The sequence below is a fragment of the Hetaerina americana genome, unplaced genomic scaffold, assembly GCF_022747635.1.
Source record: "Hetaerina americana unplaced genomic scaffold, ioHetAmer1.1.p SCAF_4, whole genome shotgun sequence".
NCBI lineage: Eukaryota > Metazoa > Arthropoda > Insecta > Odonata > Calopterygidae > Hetaerina > Hetaerina americana.
In genome coordinates, this window is record NW_027286985.1 from 67,970,454 (window position 1) to 67,993,485 (window position 23,032).

Consider the following 23,032-nt stretch of genomic DNA (forward strand, 5'->3'; position numbering starts at 1 on the left):
ACGGACATGCTTCATTTGAGATACTTCAGAGTACCATAAATGATGGAAGAAATTAGTTGAATGTTTTTGCACACGCAGACGACGAGTAATTAATTGGAAAATAATTTCATCATTTTACTATACAGTCAGTAAGACTGCAACAGCAGGGAAGTTAAAAATAGGAATTTCAGATGGAGATGCCTAATGCACGGCACGAAAACATTTGGAGAAATCGATAGTAAAATAATTAACTTCACATCTGCTTTAATCGTCGTATCCTCATCTCAATTCTTTTACAATAGAAGTGAGAAATATGTGAAAAGGAGTGAAAAATAATAGGTAACTAATTACAATACGATATATTGCATAGAATCTTACCATTGTTTTTAGGCGATTTAGAGGAGCTCTATCTAAGTTGAGAGGCATTTATCTATGTGCTACACGATTTTCAGTAAATAACACTAATGAATAACTGCAACCGAGATGGAAATAAAAATTGAACCCACATGTCGGTAGCTACAGTTTGAGATGTTTTTTAGGTAGGGCAAGAGTTTGCGATTTCGTAAAAAGAGTCAACGCCGTCAAAATCATTTCCAACGATAAATTAACGCGAAGGTGGGAAGCGGTAGAAAAACGAGGGTTGGGAAAGGTAGAGAGTGCAACGGAAGATGTAGTTTAGAGTGGAGGAAAGGAAAGCGGGAAAATTAAGTCAGATAAGGAGAGATGATGGTTAACAACCCCGTGCTTTTCCCATGCGTCAACCCTCCCTCACTCCCCCGCCCCATGGGTTGGCAACTCCGCAATCCGACGAGAGAAGGCTTCACTCGTTAGCGGCGCTCCTATCGCGGCGACATGCTGCCTTGGTTAATGCAAGAGGCGTGTTTCGTCCGGCGATACTGATAGGCAGGTCTCATTCGCAATCCTTTTTCAACGGGGACCGGGTCTGGGAACGATGCCCAACCGTCAATCTCTCGACCCCGCGGCGAATTCCGACCATCGAGACGCGGGCGTCGAGCAATCCCGCGGTGCTCGGAGAAGTCATGCGGGGAGGGCGAGGCCTTTGCATATGCGATGCAATTAACAGATCCGTGCGTATTCGGTCTCCCAGTGTGGATGGGGAATGAGAAGGCTCCGCGGCACGATGTGTGCTTCAAACGCTCGCGGGAATGGACGGGCAGAAACTAATGTGCCTTCGAAGTGGACGCACCTCTACACCGAGATCGGCGTTCTTCCCAGACGAGGGAAACCTTGAACGATTCGGCGAAAGAATATCGTCCAAAGTTTGATTTTCACTTGGCCGTGAAAAGATTCTTTTCTCTGCGTGCCTGGTCCTTCGAGTCCATCCCTCCCCTTTGATGAGGCAATTCGAATATTGAAACAGAGAGTTTAAAGCGCAGTAAGGAGGATAAACGCATGCCCGGGGTTAACTCATACCGGTTCGAAAGGTTTGAAAAATTTTGCCGTGAAAATCTGACCTCATAACTAATACGCCATGTGGAAAACTTTGTGGCTTCAAAACATTTCAACAATGAAATAATTTCGTACTTGCAGAACCGAAAAGTTTCATTCCCAATAGAATTGTTTATAGGGCCTCCTTTCAGATATTATCATATTTATTTCCCTTATAGCCAACCGTAGCAGTCATTTCTAACCAAGATGCTCATTAAATTCTGGAAATAGACGAGTTTCTGTGATAAGCTTCCTTTCCTGATAATAATAAGAATTATTTTACATGAGATAGAGAGCAGTAAAAATAGTTTCTTATGTCTTCGGCGCGGCGCGACAACATGAGAAATGAGGAGAGAAGGAGCCCTTATCTACAAGAAGTTGAATAATACTGATTTACAATACTCGGAAGAGTGCAAATGAACTGCCTCACGTGCAATCAATCCTGTTTCTAGAGAACACTGAATTCAGACGCTATGTGTCTTCTGGTCTAGTGCTCCACGCCTAAGAGAATTTATGTGGAAATTTTGAGCGTACTCCTTCGACCACGTTTGACATTTCATTCAGGTTCTCATTAAATATGCTGAGAGAGATAAAAAAACGTCTGCCTAATTAAGTGGTTGGGTGACATGTGAGCCGATTGCCGACGGCAAAAATGGTCGCATATCATTTTCTCGCTTGATTTATCTCTACCCTAAAGGATGACGCCCACTTGGGGATGACTTGACTTGTGGTGGTAATAATAGCAACGCATTCGTCCATTGAGCTGTAAACTCTTGAGAATTAAAAATAACCTCAAAGCGATGAGGTGATGCCTACCAAATAAAATCCTAGTGCGGAACGAGATCAGAGTTGATAACAAAAGATTGCATTGGAGCGAAGGAATTGAACAGGTTAGAATAGGAGAGAGGCATTATGGATTCGTCGCGTAATTGGTGCTTTTGACTCAGAGGAATGCTTTGGCTTCAGTGATGAGTAACGAGCGATTGGCATGTGTGCCCTTGCCCGTTGCGGTCTCTTGTTTCCCTCCTACTTAAAGAATAATGCAGTCATACCTACCGCAAGCAGGGGTGCTTACCTCATTTGTTTAATATTCTTAGCTTTGATTCTCTCATTGTAACTTCGCGTAGGAGTTTATCATACGGCAAAAAAAAGCATGAGGTAAACGAGTCGAAGGATTTCGATCGAAAGAAAGCAACTATTACTATCGCAACCACTCTTTCGTGATTAAAAGCTTAAGAGCGGATGGTATCAGAGAACGTGGCTTTTTTTGTAATATGAATACATTCTCGAAAGTTTAAGTTACATATCTTTCGTTCTCAATCTCTTTATACTGTACTCTCAATCTTGATTCACTGACGAGACACCGAGGTTGCTTTAATGCGGAATGTGTTAATTATTTCCGCTGCTCATTTTAGGAATCAATCATAATGACTCGCCATCAGTGCTTTCAAATTGGGGGGGTCGGTGTAATAATAGTCGGCGAAATGAATTAAGATCAGAATCACGCAAACTATTCAAGGTTGCATTCGCGCTGACTCCACGATGGAACTTGCTAATTTTTAGTTGAGCACATCTTTTTGGAAATGTTACCTTGAGAAGAAAGATTATTTTTCTATGCCTTCAGAAGCATAAAGAAGAAGACGGTGAAATCCGCAACAAGTCAGGCAGAATATCAAATGGTCCCCAATGAGAGAAACTAAATTACTTTTGCTGGAAGTCAAGTAAGTTTTTCTTTTATTTTTTCAGCGGTATGGTTTTGGAATCAGTTTCATTCATTCCAGAACTCGAAATCAATTTCAATCATTGGCCGTGAGGGATACCTGATGATGGCGGAACTCGTGACAGCGACACGGTGGATTCTATTTGCACACGCGCATGACGATGCAAAAGGAAGTGGAATGTTAATGGCGTTTTCTGATTCCGGAGTCCATTCTCTCATGGCTTGCAACCAAAACAGAGGATTTTTGTCAAGATTGAATGCATTGGAAATTGAACTAACCAATAAATCTGTCACCGTACTTTCTCGAAAGGTGACAGTTCGGAAGTAGGGCTTGAAAAAGGCTCTCGCTACTACTTACCTTGGCATATTTTTGACGTGAAAATCTTTGAAGAGTGCTACACGGTGCTCCTTATACGCGATACATGAATCCACACCAACCCTTACTCATATACCTTATACCGGAGCGCTCTTTGAGCGTGAATATTTGCAACATTGCTTATAAACTTGGAAATGAACTACGATGCGATTCCTTGAGAAATAGGCACAGTAGTAAAGTCGAGAGAAAATAATATGGAGAAAATTATGTGGAGCATTCTTCGATAACATTTTCCAATATTTCTGTGTTTTGTTTATTTTTTGTGAAGTCAAGAAGAAAATAAACTTAGCTGTTACACCAGGTTGTCCTAACTGTTGCATTCATTCAGCTGTTTTTGTTTTAGACACAATTTTATTTAAAATTTCTAAAGCTATTTTACACAAAAACGAATTGGCTAACAGTTGCAAATGCAAGGAATTGTAGATTAAAAAAAACCGCATTTATGTTCTCTTTCTGTATGTAGAATGATACGCACGTGGATTAAACTTGGACATTGCTGACAAGCTGTCAAAGAAAATTAATAGAAGAAACAGGTAAATTGATTGACTGGAGAAATCTTAATTGCTAACTGGAAAGACTAATTATCTCCCTCTATTGTTTATTTTCTTTGAATTTTTAAAAAAACAAAAATAAAATAGGATTTTGAATTGACTTGTTTGTTTATTTTCGCAAAGAGATATCAAGAAAAAATAATTTCCAGCTAAACATTTGAAAAAAAATTTCCGACTGCTATTTCAAAATTATGCAGCTCTCATGATATCCCTTTCCTGAAATTTCCGTCGATCGAAATTTATTTGTTTTTAAAATAATTGGGGGATAACTTTTTCATTTTACATTCAGTACCCGAATGAATGAAGATATCAACTTTTAATTCTAGCGTTTGCGGTGGCAACCAATGGCCAATGACAACCAATAGCGGTGGCAACCGACGGCCACGGGGTTTGTTCTCACCTCGGTGTGCTTCTGTTCCTCAGAGCGGGTGTCCTCTGTGGTGTTGGTGGTGACGATAGGTCCGGAGTCTCCTACCACTCGCCCCTCCTCGTCCAATTCCACCTGCCGTTTCACCCGGGTCTCCGTCTGCCGTGTGGTTGTCAGCTCAACCCTCTTCCGCGTGACCCATTCCTCTGAAAATTCGATCGAAATCCTGATTATTTAACGAACGGCGCATGACAAAATGTGAAAATTTTCATATTAAGTCTAAAGCATGACTACAGACTGGACTGAACATGACAATTCTGCGTAATTCAATATAAGGTTAATTCGTGGTCCGACTACAGTACGCAAGGTGGGACCAGACCCAGACTCACGAGACACGGTCTTGCGAAAATCTTAAATGCTCCTATCCCCAAGTCCGCCGTACCGTAAAACATTTGCCTGGAGTTTTCATCGAATTAACATACAACTCTGATATGTTCCCACACATTGTAAAGAGGAAACATCCAAAAAACATTGAATGATTTAAATTGTTGCTAATGGATGATCAACTCTCGAATTAAAAATTGTACTGCGATGGTCCATCGGAACGATGAACAGTTAGAACTCCATTGAAGTCACTGAGAAGTAACATGATTTGAAAACATGAAAATTTAACATCATTCGCGTACGCTTCACCAGACATAATATTCTAGTTTTGACAGAAACGACCTAGTTGTATAACAGATTAAGCATAACTAGTATCCCCGAATGAAAAATGATGGCAAAGAATGTATACGAAAATCTTTCTGTATATACAACAAATACTGAACATGTATATGGATATTAAACCATATTTAACTATGTGACGTTGTAGGTATCGACATCCACACTATTAAAATTTTCCGCTAATTGACAAGAATTTAGAATTTTTTCCATTATATTTTACCAAAACATTTCAAATATAAGCAAGGCTCTTAAAGTGAATTCAGAGATATTTTAACAAATTTTTAGGGTAAGTTATTTCAAGAATTCTCATCGACGAGTAGATTTTCACCTTAAACATTGTTATTAATATTTTTTGCTCTTCTGACATAATCGACGGTCCGTTTGCCCCTGAGGTCCTCATGAGCCTCTCATATCATGATATCAGATGTCCCAAGAGCCGAACTAGGAGGATTGACACAACACCCATGCCCGAGGCAGGACTCGAACCCGTGATCTTTGAATTTTGAGGTGAGCGCGTTGCATACCTCACTAATCCTGGGTACTTTAATTAAATCATTAATCTACGCTTATTATTTTTCACCCTTCCGATTGGAACGGCAGCGAGAGAGAGAGACTTTAACAAAATTCGTATTTTTCCAGTATCAAATGTCTAAAATCTCTTCAAGCTATGTGAGGTGAGCGGGGGAGTATCTACGTCGAACATAAAAAATAAATGAGGTTTTTGCCAGTGGAGATAAAACATAATAATAACCTGAAAAATAAATGCAGCGTTTCACACTTGTCGTCCCAAATTAGTTCCAGACAAGGTCAGAGCGAAATTTTCCCTCCATTTACGAAAAATTTTATCGTCATTATTTGTCGTGACACACTTAAATGTGCAAATGGGCGAAGGCGAGCGTGGGGGTCGACACGAGAGGCGCTTTAACACTCATAACGTGGTCGGTGACTCACCGGTGACTTCACCTCTTTTTATTAATAGATGACACTGGACTCATCCCTTCCTCAGATCTATGACCGGCGTCCTCAACAATTAGCATCACACATACTTTAATTTTAGGGAAACACGGAAATATTAATAGTTCGTGATAGAAAGCCACATGATATATTTATATATATCCTTCTTGTGCGCAAGTGAATTAGCAGAGCGTCACCAAATACAATAACAAAAATGTTGGGATACGTTGCCACGGCTCTTGCTTGGCCAAATGCTTGGAATTAACGATTTTACATTTGAGTACTCAATAATATCAAGAGCGCACAATATCATTAAGAAAAGGAAACTTTACACTAAGGAATTGGAAGCTTTCATTTAGTTCCATACAGAAATACCTTAATTTACTTTACTTCTATATCTTTATTACTTCTAAGTATATCTTCAGATGAAGACGGATTGTTTCCGTCGAAATATCAAGAAATAACGTGTGAGTGTTCTTCTTTTTTTGTGTTTCTATATTGTGTGTTACTGTGTATTGTAATATATATATATATATATATATATATATATATATATATATATATATATATATATATATATATATATATATGTGTGTGTGTGTGTGTGTGTGTATATATATATGCAAAATTATTAAGGTATTACTGTATGGAACTAAATGAAAGCTTGCGTGCGAATTACGTGCAAAAGAAATTACTTTCATTTATTATTTTATTTATTACGTGCAAAATTGTTAAAATTATATCATATATGTACATATATTTTTGTATATACGAGGGTCATCCGGAAAGTAGTACCCGTTCGTGAAATAAAGACACAAAAGTAAATATTAACAAACATAAAAATTTTTATTTGAAAGAGGATACTTTAAACTACTTCTCAACATAATCTCCAAGCAAATTAAGGCATTTGTCATAACGTGTGACAAGTTTCTGTATTCCTGCTGCATAGTCCTTCGCCGCCAGCTCATTGAGATACGCGAGGGACCCATCTTGCACAAATTTTTGCATAATGCAGATGGTGTTTAACAATTTCATGAACAATTGTTCGAGAAACATTGGGAAAATGCTCACAGATGTCATCAATTGTGACGCGCCGATCGTTCCTCACATGGGCGAACGTTTCTTGCATTGAGGAATTTAATCACTGCCCTCACTTCACAACTGGCGGCGTTCTCAATTTTTTTAAACATTGTAAACAATCACAGAAACAACACAGGCAATGCTAGCGTCACGCAACTTGGCTCAGAGAAGGCAGACAAGCCACTGAAGCTATCTGACCTCGTCCAGCGGCTACTCGCGTCGTCAGCACTTCATGCGGCACGAACGGGTACTACTTTCCGGATGACCCTCGTATATATGTATTTACACACACACACACACACACAAACACACACACACACACACATATATATATATATATATATATATATATATATATATATATATATAGTATAATGCACAGTAACACACGATATAGAAACACAAAAAAAGAAGAACACTCACACGTTATTTCTTGATATTTCGACTTAACTTCTATATCTTTATTACTTCTATATCTTCAGATGAAGACGGATTGTTTCCGTCGAAATATCAAGAAATAACGTGTGAGTGTTCTTCTTTTTTTGTGTTTCTATATTGTGTGTTACTGTGTATTGCACTATTCGGCACTTCCGTGTTACGTCTACGAAAGCATATATATATATATATATATATATATATATATATATATATATATATATATATATATATATATATATATATATATATATATATATAACTTGTGTGAAAGTCTCATGGATGTGAATAATAATGTACACCTGTAGATAGCACAAGCGAACAAAGACACAGAGACACACAAAAAAGAAACCCATACGTGTGAGTTTCTTTTTTGTGGTTTTGTATTTCGGTCCTTGTTTTTGTTTGCTTTTGCTATCTTTCGTGTCGATGTTGAGAGAGATCGTCAATCACGGAACAAATACACATAAAATGGTTCCTTCAGAATTGTAGACCGAATGGAAATCCAGTTTGGGAACGGATATTTGGAAAGAAAAGAAGCGATTTTTTGGAAGTTTACTCAAGATGATAATGTGCCATCTTACAATTAAATGTTGCAGAATGGAGTCTCATCCCTAGATATAATTGGTTTTTTTTGCGACACCATCCCTTCCATAAGGAGAATTTTCTTCGCGGCTCAGCCTTCATAGATCAGCCAACCAAGCTCCTGCCATTCTTCGTGTTTCAAGGGATTCGTTGTGTCACCGAGTGTCACGTTATATTTTGGCTCGCACCGCGAAACAGAACAGAGGAAGAATATTCGTAACCTATTTTGCAAACAACAGTCGAGAAAACCCGCTGAAGTCATGAAAATGCATGATCGCGCCCCTGATGACTAGCCAAGATTGACTAAAGGACTACGAGTGAAGTCGGGAAAGGAAAAAAAATATTTAATATAACTTTGGATAATCTAACTCCTGAAGGTCATAGCTTGATAAAACTGTTTCAGTTGCAATCATCTGAGCGAGCGTCGGCGTAATGGACCATCGGAACGCTCCCTTCAGTTGGAACAATAATCTAATAGAAGTTTAACGAAGCAGGAAAATAAATAATGCCGTTAACTTTTCAAAAATGAATTCCCAAGCGTTATTGAATGATATAAGAAGCTCTATTTCTTAGTCTTGGTTGAAGTTCAAAGGGCTCATACGGGAAACGAGATGGGGAGGTCACGACGAGTGGTAGTGGACGGGAGAAGTTGGCAGACGATGGAGTCGACCGAGAAGACCGGCCAAAGGAGGAGTTGTGTGTGGAAGGAGAAAGGAAGAGGGAGGGCAGAGAGGGGGGAGAGGGACCGGAGCGCAAAAGTCGTTTTAATCCCATCGATTACATGCATGCGAATGCGTACACGTCTCGGCGACCGCGGACAGGCTACAACGGCGGAGAAAGACAGTAGTGCATCTAAAGACTCCTTAATACCCTCGACGTGAAGGGACTGCGACGAGGCATTCTCTCTCTCTCCAATTTTTTGTCCGTACCGACTCACGGAACGATGCGAGGGGTGTAGGGAATGGGGAGAAGATGAAGACGAGGACAAGGAGAAAGAGATGGGGCGAAGGGAAGAGAAGGAGAATGGAACTCCGCAAAGTCCCTCGCAAAATGAATGATGCACCGACATGGAGCGGGGCGTGTGGAGCGAGCTCGGAGTGAGGGGTGGGGGTGGGAGGGGCTGTTGTGTTGGAAGGAGGGAAGGGGTGGTCTCCGACGGTCAAAAGGGGGGGATCAGAGTTTGTTGGGGAACGAGACCACTGAGTATGTGGAGGAAGAGGTTAGGAGTGGAAGAGAGGAAAATTGGAGCGCGGTGAGCCAGGGGTCGCTTCCATCGCAGCATTCCGATCCACAAGGAGAATGAGTGGGGATGAGGGTCCGGCCCGTGGGAAATGAGGCGGGGAGACATATGTGTATGTATTTGGAAATATAATTAAAAAATCTTTATTCTGAGGGACGAGATGAAACCTGCAGGGATTTCTCTGAGACAGGTTAGTCATGTTTCCGTGCAAATAAAATAACAAAACTGTATATTTTACGGAAACCTTTATAGGCAACGTACTAGCGGTTTTATCGCGGAGCTGACATCTTAAGCTTGTGTGTGTATGCCTGTATATATGGATATACATACAGCCATATACATATGATATATGCGAGTATGATATGTACATATATATATATATATATATATATACATATATGTACATATATATATATATATATATGTGTGTGTGTATAGATAGATAAATACATACACACACACACACACACACACACACACACACACACACACACACACACACACACATATATATATATATATATATATATATATATATATATATATACTTTTTTTGTCTCGTTAAGTCAAAGGTCCGTGGTTTAAGTTCCGGTCAATGACACTTTATTCTGCTTGGAATTCGTACCCTTTCATCTTCCACATAAAACCTGCGGGCTTCTTATGCCATGATTACACCAAAAAGAGCTTAAATAGCCAGAGATCCTGAATATGCAAGGTCGTAAGAGAAATATTTTCCGTGAAAACTTAATTTCTACCGCCTGTGTTTTTAATATGCATGTTTGTTAAAAATCAATAAAATATATACATAGGCATAGAAATGAGAAACTCCAACAAGATGAATAATTACCGACTCGACGGAGTAAACGTCTTGGTCGCTAATTATTCGCAGCTAATTAGGGAATTGTGAAAACCTTTTACATAAAAAAAGTTCATCGAAGCTTTAATTTCAAAGGCATAATATTCAAGTGATCTCATGAAAGCTTCTTTACAACTAATTATAAATAGGATGCGATAACATATACATTACTCCCACACCAATCGTTTTTTTGAGCCCTTAAGATAATGGGAAATACGTAAAGACATGATGGAGAATTAAGGAATTGATACACCTATGCCCTTTAAGAGAAACCGATGGTTGCAAATCACGTACTCAGGAGGATGATGTGAAGTATTGGGAGAAACACTCTAAGACGGGTGGAGAAGTGATGAGGTAATTGAGACTACTTTCTCAGGCCTTGAGAATGACGAAGGACATTTCTCATTATAATTGTCATATATTACCGTCTAATATCTCGGAGATAAGAATTACTGAGAACGGAGAAAATCAGCTTATCCCTATTAGTTTCCACAAACAAACCAACTGCCCACGGCGTCGAAATGAGTAGTGACTGGAAGATAACTCCTCGGAAGTATATATTGAAATCAATCGAAGAAAGTATTTTCCTTCGGCCGCCAAGTAAATTGGTAGCCGAATGAAAATTTCCAAGATTGAAAAAAGTGTGGGAAATAGCGCTAAGGATGAAACGAAAAAAAATTAACTCTTTCCCATTTTAGAATATCTTGAGGTGGAAGAAATCTATTAGGTTCTCGTTATTCTCGCGAATCGATTATGGAAAAGCTCAACTCGACTGATTTATCTCCGTCCAACATTTCGAAGAACGAGCCTTAATTACAACTGTTACCAGAATTAAGTTTCCCACCCATCAATGCCAATTACTATGACCACCTCCCTCAGGGAGACAACCAATATTTTCTTGATAAGGTTCACGGAGAATACCTATATGTGAGAGCTTTGCACGCCCACGGTCATTTACCCGGATTCCACCTTCAGAGGACTCCTGACGAGTTCATTTGGAGAACCGCATGGGCTGAACCTTAGCATATCACTACTTAACACCTAACTTCTCAGCCATGAACTTGGAGAACAATAGCGAAGTGAGAAAAGGATGTACTAATATGAGGAAGAAAATGGAGTAAAATGGAGAAAAAATACTATAAATATTGTTTGTCGGTACATGTGATGATAGTGACATCAACTAAAGACTGACGCACAAGATTGGTAATTATTATTTGGTATTAACCGTTTAAGGTCGGTTTCAGATTGAATAACTTTACGTTTCTAGATCACACCAAAGAAGACAAAACCTTGCACTCGTCTTCAATACCGCAAACTTTCTATCTCCCTAAATTAAATTAAAAAGATTTATTGATTCATTCCTCTAACACACTTTCCCGGCATCCTCCCGTACACTTTTGGATTCAGCATTCTCTCTCAGTATCTCCTCAGGCCCCCTTGGCCTAAAACGCTTCCAAAATAGGTAAACTAAAAATAATAATACATCTCAGGACACTAGAACTATCACAATAAATAATCTACTCGCTAAAAAAACATCACCACTAATAATAATACACACCTTCATTCGATGCAAAAATTCGATGAAAAATATATTGCAATACTATCAGAAACTGCGCAATTTTTTTTTTGAAATGACCGGAAAAGTATAGTAATTTTCCCGGCTGTATTACGACGCCCGAGAGCTTGCAATAACGTAACTGAATGGCTGGATGTGTTACAAAATTGCAGGAAAAAAATCCAATCACCCGGCATTCGTAGTTTCAGCGCCAAAAATCCTCATAAAAATTTGAAACGCCCGAATTCATTCGTGCAATTTATTGTAGTTCTCAAACACGAGCAAATAAGCAAAGTGTTGATCAAATGACTCTACTCATTTTCTACACTTGACTCATGTTTTTCAGTTCATTTTACACGAGCTCATATCAATGCCTACTGCCCTTTCGGATACTCTCTTATTTTTTTCGAGGATAATTCATTCGTTAATAGTTTGACAGGACAAGCCGGGAGAGCAGGTGGATTACTCGTATAAAGGCAAAAACAATGAGCCTTTGTTTTCACTTGTAAACATAAATGCATTAGCCCTTACCGAAGTCCACTGGCTCTTCTCTCGCAAATTCTCCCCGGACCCCATCACTCTCATTACGCCGTCCAACCCTTTTCTCTGCGCTATCCCTTACAGGGCTTCTCCCTTTCCACTCCATGACGTGCGCTCTGGGGAAATGAGGGCGCGGGCGAAACACAGGCTGGGAGCGACCGTGGGACGAATGGAGTAAAGGCGAAGGATTCTGAGGGCAGGGTTGACAATAGGATGGGAGGTGGAGAAAGGGGGTGGGATCTCGGACATCGGCGGCCGAAGGGTGGGTAGAAGTGAGAGGTGCGGAGTGGGGGGGGGAGAAGAGGAAGCCCCCGCGGTCTAGAGATTATTTCCTTCGGCGGAAGAGAGGATAAAGCGAGCCCAACTTTATCTGGACTTGAATGCGGAGATGTGTATGGAGGGATGAGGAGGATGGTGCAGAGAACCCGGGGGGGGGGGAGAATGGGAGAGGAAAACCTAGGACTTCTCATCCCGTTGCGCATCTCGGTGCAGATGTGCGATGATGGAGGTCGGCGAAAGGGAAAGTCCGATACACCGGCCGACCGCAAGGGATGAGCAATGACGCTCTCTGAATGGACGTCTCGCGACTGCAATGGGAAACAGCCGAGGGGGGATTGATGGGAGGTGATGTCCCTCTAACGTGGATGATTGATATCAGATCAGATCGTGCCCAGGACAGTGAGAGGGACGGTCACAACGGAGGAAGGTCACTTGGCGGCCGACATGTTTGGGATTCGATGTATCCTCAGAATATATTTTCACCACCCTCATTTACCAGTCACTTTGTTTTTTATAAATTATTTTGCAGACAATAAATATAGAGGCGTAATAGCGTGTAGAGCGTCAGACCACGGATCGGAGGGCACAGGTTGGACTCCCAGGTACACGTTAGTAGAGAGTGAATTGCACACCCTAGGTGAGGTACAAATTTAAGTATGCGGCGAGTATAACATTCACCTAACAATAAAACGTTCGAGTAAATTGCTCTGGATGTTTCTCCATTAAATAATACTTTTTTTGGGTATAACTTTCTACATACATTAATTAATATTTCTGTTCCTGAATAATATATTATTTTTCATTTTGAAATACCAATATTTTATAAAGTTTTCAAATAAAATTTATTTTGTTTCATTCACACGGATGTTGTGCACATATCTCATAATTTGTCAAGGTTTTATTCACAGTTTCTCGGTCATAAATGTACACCTTCATTTTATATGAATATATTTCCTTACTATTATTAGCCAGATCAATATTTTGTCAACTTATTTGATTACTTTGTTAACGACATATGAATATTGAGACAACTTCGGGATCCCATTCCCGGATTTTAAAATCCCTCCCTTGAAAAATATCCATGAAGCAGTTTTTGCAATAGTTTTATTTCGTGAATATTACCCAAATTATGAGGGAATAATTTGTGCTCAGCGAAATTCTAGTAAATATTTTAGAACGCCTTGAAAACTGAATTATTATCCACTGATTTAAACGATTAGTCCCGTTTCACTTGCGTCGGCCACGAGGATGGTGAAATATTCCAAGGGGAAGGTGAAAATATTGAAGACCTAGAGGAATTGAACCCACATTTTTAGTACTGATATATTACATACGGGACGATCCTCCACGGGGCGGTAAAAGCCCAGGAAAAGTTTATTCGCTCTGCAAAAACCTGTCCCCTTATGGTGCTCAAGCCGCTTGGTTCCCAGACGAGACCATTAGTAGAGTAGCGAGAAGGAGTCCCAAGAACGTTTCCCCTTCGGGAGCAAAAAGTGCCACCAGGAATGGCGTCCCCATATTTCTCTATATAAAGGACGGCGGCCCTATTTGCGACGACCGTTTGGAATGCACATATATTTTGGATGACCAAGAGAACTGAGTGGTCTTGTTTTTTTGTGCCATCCAAAAATAAACAAAAACATTGGAATGTTTCCATAGGTTTCATAAAAGATATCAGGTAAACACTTTGATGAGAGCAAAAATAATGAAGCAATTTAACACAAGGGGGAAATTTAGGAGTATTTTATGACGGAAAAGCAAAAGCATTGTTTCCTTGTAGTCTTTTAAAAGCCTCGATGTTCCGCCTTTATATCCAGAGTCCATCGAAAATCCCCCTCGAATGGCCTACCTATAATCATTTTCCAAGAAATATAATAATGCGAGTACATTTCTTAAAAAAATATGGGAATCAGTATAGTACTTATTTAATCTGGTTGTTTATAGCATATGTTTTGATAACTGTTTTATCTATGGCTTGTTTTATGTCCGAGAAATTGAAGGACGTTTACAGGGATCGCTGCGGTCACACAAATTCCAACATCATCTGAAGAAAAATATTAAAAAAGACATTTTAGCTTGGAGTACTTATTCAGAGCTTTACATTTTTGCTGACGTCAAAAACTCAATCCTACAAATCCCACGCAGGGTGTTACCGAAACCTTTCTTTGCCGGCCCCGGTGGCGGCGGGGTACGTCCTCGCCGACCAACCCAAGGGTCGCGGGTTCGCTTCCCACCTAGGTAGATTTTCATCCATCTAGAGCTTGGTTGTATGTAATTGTCTGCAATTTAATGTCTGTAAGGGTAAGGGTTAGGTGGAATAAGGGACTATTAGTCTCAACCTCGCCCAATTAAGTCGATAAATAAATATATTCTTTAAACCTGTTATGAACCGTAATTCATATCCTACCCAAATGATTTGATTGATTAATTTATAGGGCAGATTTTCCCGTGCCATTAATGATAATTAAACAATTTTGACATCTACTTGAAAGACGGTTTTGATGGCTATTTTCCCTCGTCTTATCGGCATGCCTTGCCAATAATAGATCAGCATTATTAACCGCTCACAGTGCAGGGATATCGCATGTTGATGATAGTCTATTGTTTTGTCTTTGCGAACACGGCAGATAAGAGGTAGAAAATCTTCGTCCTTATCGTTCTTATTTATTTCGAAGGAAACGCTTAGTAACTAGGTTTCAATGGAGCGTGAGAGATCGAAATCACCGGCTAAACCTGCATTTCCCGGCGCGATTTTGAACGATGATTCACTAATTCGGGACGCCTTATGACCTCGGGTTTAACTCTCGGCCAACACTACTTTTAGAATTTCGCACTCCAGTGGTCAACCTAACATTTAAATGCGCGCACACCTATTTTAGCCAACTTAAGATGCTAGGAAGAAATAAGTTCGGCGACGGATGGGAGGAAGATAAAACCAGTAGGGTCCGTGCATATGTGCCGCAGGAGTTAAACGTTTCGTTGGCACAATTGGAAGACAGTTGGTTGTTCCGATACGAATTTATTATCACCAAACACAAAAGGATTCCAGTGAGGAGAGTTGGAGAGGGAAGCTCAGACCGGGGGAAGTCGGAAATTAATTCTTCAGCGAGGGGAAAATACCATATTTGCAGGTTCGCCTAGACACACGCGGAGTTTATTTCCCAAATACGGGCACGGGAAAGTCGAAAAAAAAACTATACGGAGGGTCTTAAAACGTGAATAATCTGGCGCAATACCCAGGGAACATTAAGATCAGCCTTCTGAGTGAAATATTTCCCTACTGGTGAGGTCCCGGATGTGTCATTGTCAGGGGCGCTCAGGGGGTAAATTCAACTGCCTGTGCAAAATGTAAAACGACCTGACGTGTTTCCGTTCCGCTTTCTTCTTAATTTTAAACCCCGTGCGGAAGAATTCGTCACGAAGAAAGGAGAAAACTATACAAAACTGTTGGCACCGGCAGTGAAAAAAAAGCCGATACGAAATTCATGCTACGAGTACAAGAGAGGGAGAAAGTTTTCCTTATCGCAATAAGTAAATATATGACTCGAGCTTTCGAGTTATCTGTTTGAATTCAGGAAAATAACACACCACGGTTCAATAAGACAATACACAAACATAATTTTTACTATTGCAAAGTGATGTTTTGATCGAGAGTGAACCATAGCAGGTACGAATTTCGGATTTCTATTTTAGCATTACTATGGAAGTTTTTCTTCTCAAAGGGCATTATTTCCCGTAAATCTTGGTTCCCAGAGCCATGTCAAACCTACGGTAAAATTCATTTTCCCGTATGTGACTAGATATTTAAAAGAACTGGACAAGGCTTTTCTGAAAAATTAATCTAACCGAAATGGCAAACGTTACGATTTACTAACATCGCTAGGGATTATGATTTTCGACCCAAAACTGCTTTAATTGAAAAGGGTTCTTTGTTTTAAATTTCAAACTGAAAATTGCTTCGTGGTACAACTGTATGCAATGAGCGGACAGGCCGGGAAGTCATCCAGGGCACTGAAAACACTCATTAATATTATATGGGGGCGCATACTCGCTACTGCTATAAATGATACTTTCATAAATAAAACATAACGTAATCGGAAGAAAGAAAAATATGATATTTTTTATTATTTATTTCTTCAAATTTTTAAAACCATTTCTTGGATAATTGGGATAATAGGTAGATAACGTATTTACTACCGGGATGATGCAATCCAGGTGCAGCAATTCCAATTACGCTTTAAGGTGGTTCATCCTTAAAGTGGAACAAACACTTCTATTTAAAAGTGCTTGATTGGAGTGAATTTTGTCGACTCTGCTCATATCGCCACTAAAAAATATAGTTCAAAAATATATGCAGGAATATCTCAGTATCTTTTAAAACTAATATTTTCCAGATTGTTGTGTTATTGTTTTGTCGCAAAAAATATACAAGAATACCTTTCCACGATACCTTACGACATAAGAGCGTTTGCGAATTTCTCTCTTTGAAAGGAAAAATGCCCCTTTACTCATATAAGTAACTAATTTTTTAATCAATTTCTCTGTTTACGAATAAATCATCTGAATATTAACTGTCAAAAACGTAGTGAATTTTTGTCATTAAACTAACTCTTGATCAATACCAAAAATATTTTAGGAGCAAATTCCGACAAATATTAACAATATTTAATTTGGTAGTAATGTTTTATCGAGTGCCATTGAGCAATATAAGTGATTTGATTCATTCATAGCATGACAAAGATATTACTGCAGTTATTAGTAATACATATGAATCAATTTTAAATTAGCGTACGAAACGCTGATGAAAAGCGTATTGATGTTTTCATCTCGTGCCTCGTTGTCAAGCATGAACCAGTTTAAATGACCTTTGAATCTTTTTAAAGTTCAACACACATTCCAGTTCAACTGAAAGTAGCTACATACATTTGTCAGGAAATCCAATATTTCCTCACCATGGGAGTGCGGAACAAAGGCTTCCCGACTGAGACGCCCATAGCACCCAAGGTCGGCCCTGTCTGTCGACATTTCTATGCTCGAATCCCATTTGTGCCTCCGAGGCCACCATCCCCCACGACGTCCGACCCCATCGATCGTTCCCGTTGCTCTTTCTTCAATCGCGTAAGACATCAACTACGCGTAATTTCTATAGCCCGAACAAAAATCGAACCCACCCTAACGAAACAAACGCCACTTCCTGGTTGAAATGTCGACCATTATTTCTCCCACGATGCTGAAATTTGAAGTTCCGCAAAAAAATGACATGTTTCACAAATTTCTGCCGCGGACACCAACGATTTACTGTCTCTAAAAATCTTTCCTCGAACGACAGTTTGGGTGGGGGAAGGGGAAAGCACTTTGAGGTTTCTTTACCGAAGGGAAAATATAGTTAGATGCATCCCGAGTATTTTTTCTCTCTGCTCCACTGACCGCCATGAGACTCAACCCTTGGGTGAGTGGATATTGGAAGGAGGGGAATGGGCCCATCATCCCTCCCTGGGGAGGTGGGGGATGATCTCTTTGGAAACAAAAACGAACTAAGACCGCAATGGATCGGAAGGGGATGGAGAAATGGCCTCCCCACCCACCGCCGTCCACATAAAAATACCCGCCTTCCACAAATGCTTCCCCTTAAGGAAATGATTTGCATTCTGTTTCGAGAGAGGAGCGAACGAAAAGGAAATCGTTTTTTGTTTCCCACGGATGGCTTCGGTAACGTTCACTTTCTTCCCGTGGTCGGAGGGTGGTGGGGAGAGACTGGATGGAGAAGAGAAAGAGAGATGCGTCTCTTTCCTTTAATGCTAATGGAGAGAACAATAGATCTTCTTTCCTTTTAACAACTGAACCCTCCTTCCTCCTTCTCCTCCCCCCCCCCTTTCCTTCTTATCGGCCGAGTTCGCCTCCCCGCCCTCTTGTTCTCGCATCCACAGTCTTTGCAAGAAAAAGGAAATCGTTCCCCTTTTCTGCGGGATGGGATGATTAGCCAGCCAGCCAACGCGCCTGCATCATCGGCTCGCCCGCGTAGGGCTCTGCTCGAGCGGAGAAAGTTCCCAAGTTGAACTGAAGGGCACGCTCCGTACAGGCGTGTTAAAGCGACACGATCGCGGGAAAATGCCAAACTACATGCACGGCGAACCCGCTCCGCGCGGTAAATTCGCATTCGTTCAATTTTATTTTCATGCTAATTTGTTTTACTTCATATTACGCTTTGTTTTATTTACTCATTCAATCATTCACCAAATCCGCATCAGAATCATATCAATTATTATGGAGATTGGTGATATGGAAAAATGTCCTTGACGATCTATTTGTTTTTAGTCATATTGACTTCGGATGTAATATGAACAACTGGGTTCCGTTTCTCAAAGCTACAAGTCAGTTTACAAGTCCTTAAAATTTTCACGAGCCAAGCCTGTCGATGTCATTCAACGTAGTTACTTGCCTAAATTACACACAGATTGGGGATTTGAAAGTTTATATTACATTTAAGACTGCATTCAGAGAACTTGTATATCGACTGGCAGTTTTGAGATATGGACCCCTGGCGTTATTTCGCGACCATATGCGCGACGTGTACTCCTTAAGGAGTTTGGCTGCGCATTTTGAACGATTGAACCTCTTTTGTCCGTACGCTGTAATACTGAAATGCGTTTTCCTGAATACTTTAGTCAAAACCTTGCTCGCTATTTTAACTATGAGACTCCAATTATTTATATCAGCGAATAAGCATGCGATTACTACAAATATGCGAACATTTTCCTTAAATTCACAACATGCACTAGCAAGACGATAGCCATGCTTGCAGTTCTGTCAATTACTCCAAATAAGCGCCTGGTTAGGAATCTTATTTTTTTATCTCGCATATTTTTCATTTTATGCTACTCGCATGACTAATTAAACATACACTAGCGATCTTTGGTACATATCTCCCAAGTATACATATCAATGCTCCTGCTTGGGAACCATGACCATCAATAAGGGATTAATAGCCATCAAAATGTCAGTTCCAAAGAAACTGCGGGAGATGCCGCAACAGTAACTTTTAATGGAGTCATCCGCTAATGTGCATTTCAATGCAACAATTTCAGAGTGTGAAAATCATTCACCTTGACTGGGATTCGAACCCAGATCCCTCAATATCCGGTCGAGTGCTTTAGCTACTCAAGCTACCGAGGCGTCCTCTTAAACTCTGAAATTTTGGGGCTTTTAAAACTTTTACTAGTTCCTTTAAAAGCCCCAAAATTTCAGAGTTTAAGAGGACGCCTCGGTAGCTTAAGTGGCTAAAGCACTCGACCGGATATTGAGGGATCTGGGTTCGAACCCAGTCAAGGCGAATGATTTTCACACTCTAAAATTGTTGCATTAAAATTTCAGTTATTTAAATTTTAAGAGTCAAACGTAAAACTCCAATCACTGAAAGTACTCCTGAGGGTTATTAAGTTCGAAAAAAAACGATTAATTTGCATTTCACGAATCCTCATTTCCTGGCATTAATTTAGTAAATACAACACGTGTTTTCCACCTATTTTTTAACCATCAAGCTCATAAACTTTTGGAATACTGGTGTGACGTTACTCTTTGCATTAAGATATGCAACCCAACTTTTAAAGTCTTAAAAAGACCCCACCGAAACTCATGAGGAGGCGAAAATGATGGTCAAAACTTAGGAGTGTAGTAGAAAGGAAAAGAAATGAAAAATACGTTTGACACTATTTGTCGGAAAAGAATCAGATTCATCATAAGATATTCCATTGATTTTAATGACATAAGTAATTGCCGGGAGTTGAGCTAATTTTTCCGTACACCATCCTGTTCCAATTAGTGTGACCCAAAAATGTGTAATCACTTAAAAAATCGGGCGAGGCTAATGATTGCCTGTGGAATACACGATTGAAATGAAGGGGACCCTCTTGGTATGTCCTTCTGGAAAATTAATCATCAGGTGCACCCAAATGCAGGTCATCTCATGAGACATCATCCCGTGGAAACTCAAGGACACTATACCACTCTGTCAACGGACGTGGTCAAGAGAAAATGATGACGAATAAGTGAGAGATTAACAAGACGGAAACTAATTACTGGGATAGTGCTACTAGGGCATGGCGTAAGTAAAAGCAGCATTTTACGTATTCTAACATATTCTGGACTAATATAAGACGAGATTGAGTAAATTTACAGTAATTCAGCTACAGCAAATGTACGTCTTCGCAATGAAAAGCATGCGGGTTGATCTGCGAATGGCGAGGTAAGCGGTCCAATCAAATGTAGGAAACTACCAGAGAATTGTGATCGTTTAACTTATTATTTTATGGAACTTTGTAGAGCAATTTGTGATACAACGGACTGTACCAGTGGTATCATCTGACTCTTCCTAAAGTCAACTTTTGCGATCCCAAAACAAAACTCGTAAAAAAGTAATAAACTAGGTGGTCAAATAGATGTATACAGGTATAAGGGCAGTTCTGGAGACGGGGCATGTGAAATCTACGACTAATACCAGGGGCTATAACAATTATATCCTTTTAAATGATTTTACAGGACAGGCAGCATTTACTTACTTCAAAATTACAACTTAAGGTAATATTCCTGGGATAGTGGAAATTGATTGGAAATTGGAATGTTAAGGACAAAGATCTAATTTCACCGTGCGTTCGAATATTAAATAGAGAAATTACGTAAATAATGGAATGAACTCTCTTGAGAAGTTATTGACCCGTTTCCTTTGGATGGATAGTTTATCCTTGAGAAGACGTTTGAAATAAATCCAAACTAATGTGATTCTTATAATTTATATTTAATACAAATGTCCCTATAATTGCACCTTTATCTTTTGCGGAATCTCATCGATTATATATATTTATTTCATGGCAACATTTGATGAAAATTCTAATAATTCATTCAAAATTTCATTTCAATAATTATTCAGACAAACTCAAAGCAATACTCTTACATTTAAAAAAATGAAATAATAAGTGATACCCGACGGTGGAAAATGGACGATGGCCGAGCTTAAAGTGCACAGTGGCTCGGAATCGGTTGGACATCATTTTTGGTGAAGGTGTAATATTTATCGGGGAGCAAGTCGTGCGGTATCCGGGTTCGATCTCCGCTCAAGGTCGGTCTAAAACTTTTTTCTAATCAATCTCCCGGGCTTCGTGCAAAGATGGCTGAGAAATGCAAATCTAACAGCGGGAACAACAGCAAAAAAATACATCGGCTAAATCGACGATTATCCAACGTGTATTGCATAATTTTCGCTCCGCACCCATTCGTCCCAATCTCCCGTCGACACGTTTCCCAAGGCAACGCCGCTCGCTGCTCGGGACGAACGCTCTGATTTTTTCTCTCTCCCCCTCGCCACGCTCGGCGGCGGATGGCGGTGCAGCGAGCGGGTTACCGGACGGGGTGGGGCGGGGCGGGCAATGAAAAAGGGGGGGGATGGCAACGAAGGCGGGAGGTAAGGGGAAAGAGAGACGACATTTCTTGTGCCGTTGATTTCGCTCTCATTTTGCTCCATTTTAGACTGATCTTGATATTTTCTGCGATCCAGAAATAAAACGATCCGGACGCGCTCGTTATTCCTCCATTTTTTCTTCTTTTTTCGCTCTTATTTCGGACAGGGACGGAGCCAAGACACCGACCGCTCTCTCGGGGAGGTGGCCGTCACGCCGGCCGATTTGAGGGGCGGGAGATAAGGAGATGTAAGGTTGGGGGGGGGGGGAGGAGGGAGGCAAAAGTGGTTGCGTCACCGCTTCCCTCGCCGGTTCGGGCGTGAATTATCGTATCGAGGTTTTCTTTCGGTCGGGAGCAAAGGGACGGGGGAATTGGGGTTGGGTTGGGTGGGGGGTCCATGCCGAGCACGCTATTCGAGCGGGACTGGGCATTTATCCCCGCGAGTCGGTTACAGTAACAAAAGAATAATACCTTTCCAGGAACCGTTCCCCAAAAATAGATTTGCTTAGAATATCGGTCAAAAATTATAGTGACACTTCCTCGAGGCATGCCGAGGAGGTTTTGAGGGGGGTTATGAGGATGGGAGGGTACCATGGGGGTCCTCTACCAACCCATCCCCCTTCGGAAATAATTTTTTGGCTTTCATAAAATTCAAAAAGAAATATGGTCGGCACTACTTGTGGATACTTGCTCTTCCCAGAGGATATAATTATTTATTTCAGGCTGAATTGCCGTTTTTTAATTAGTTTACGTTTTTAAAATTATTATCAAATTTTTTAGGAAAAATTCTATTTAATTCTTTTTGTTCATTCACATGCTTTCCAGATACGCTACAGAACGACGTTTCGATTTATTTTTAGAACATCTCCTTGGCATAAGCATGATGACATGTA

The 23,032-nt window shown here is 40.3% G+C and overlaps 1 protein-coding gene across 2 annotated transcripts in view; it reads right to left on the reverse strand.

The window, feature by feature from the left end:
• chas (chascon) overlaps window positions 1-23,032 on the reverse strand; it is a 291,630-nt gene that overhangs the window by 66,490 nt on the left and 202,108 nt on the right. For both annotated transcript variants that reach the window (XM_071590918.1, XM_071590917.1), the window contains exon 4: window positions 4,476-4,648. In XM_071590918.1, coding sequence (XP_071447019.1) covers window positions 4,476-4,648 — 173 coding nt within the window. The remainder of the gene's footprint in view (window positions 1-4,475; window positions 4,649-23,032) is intronic.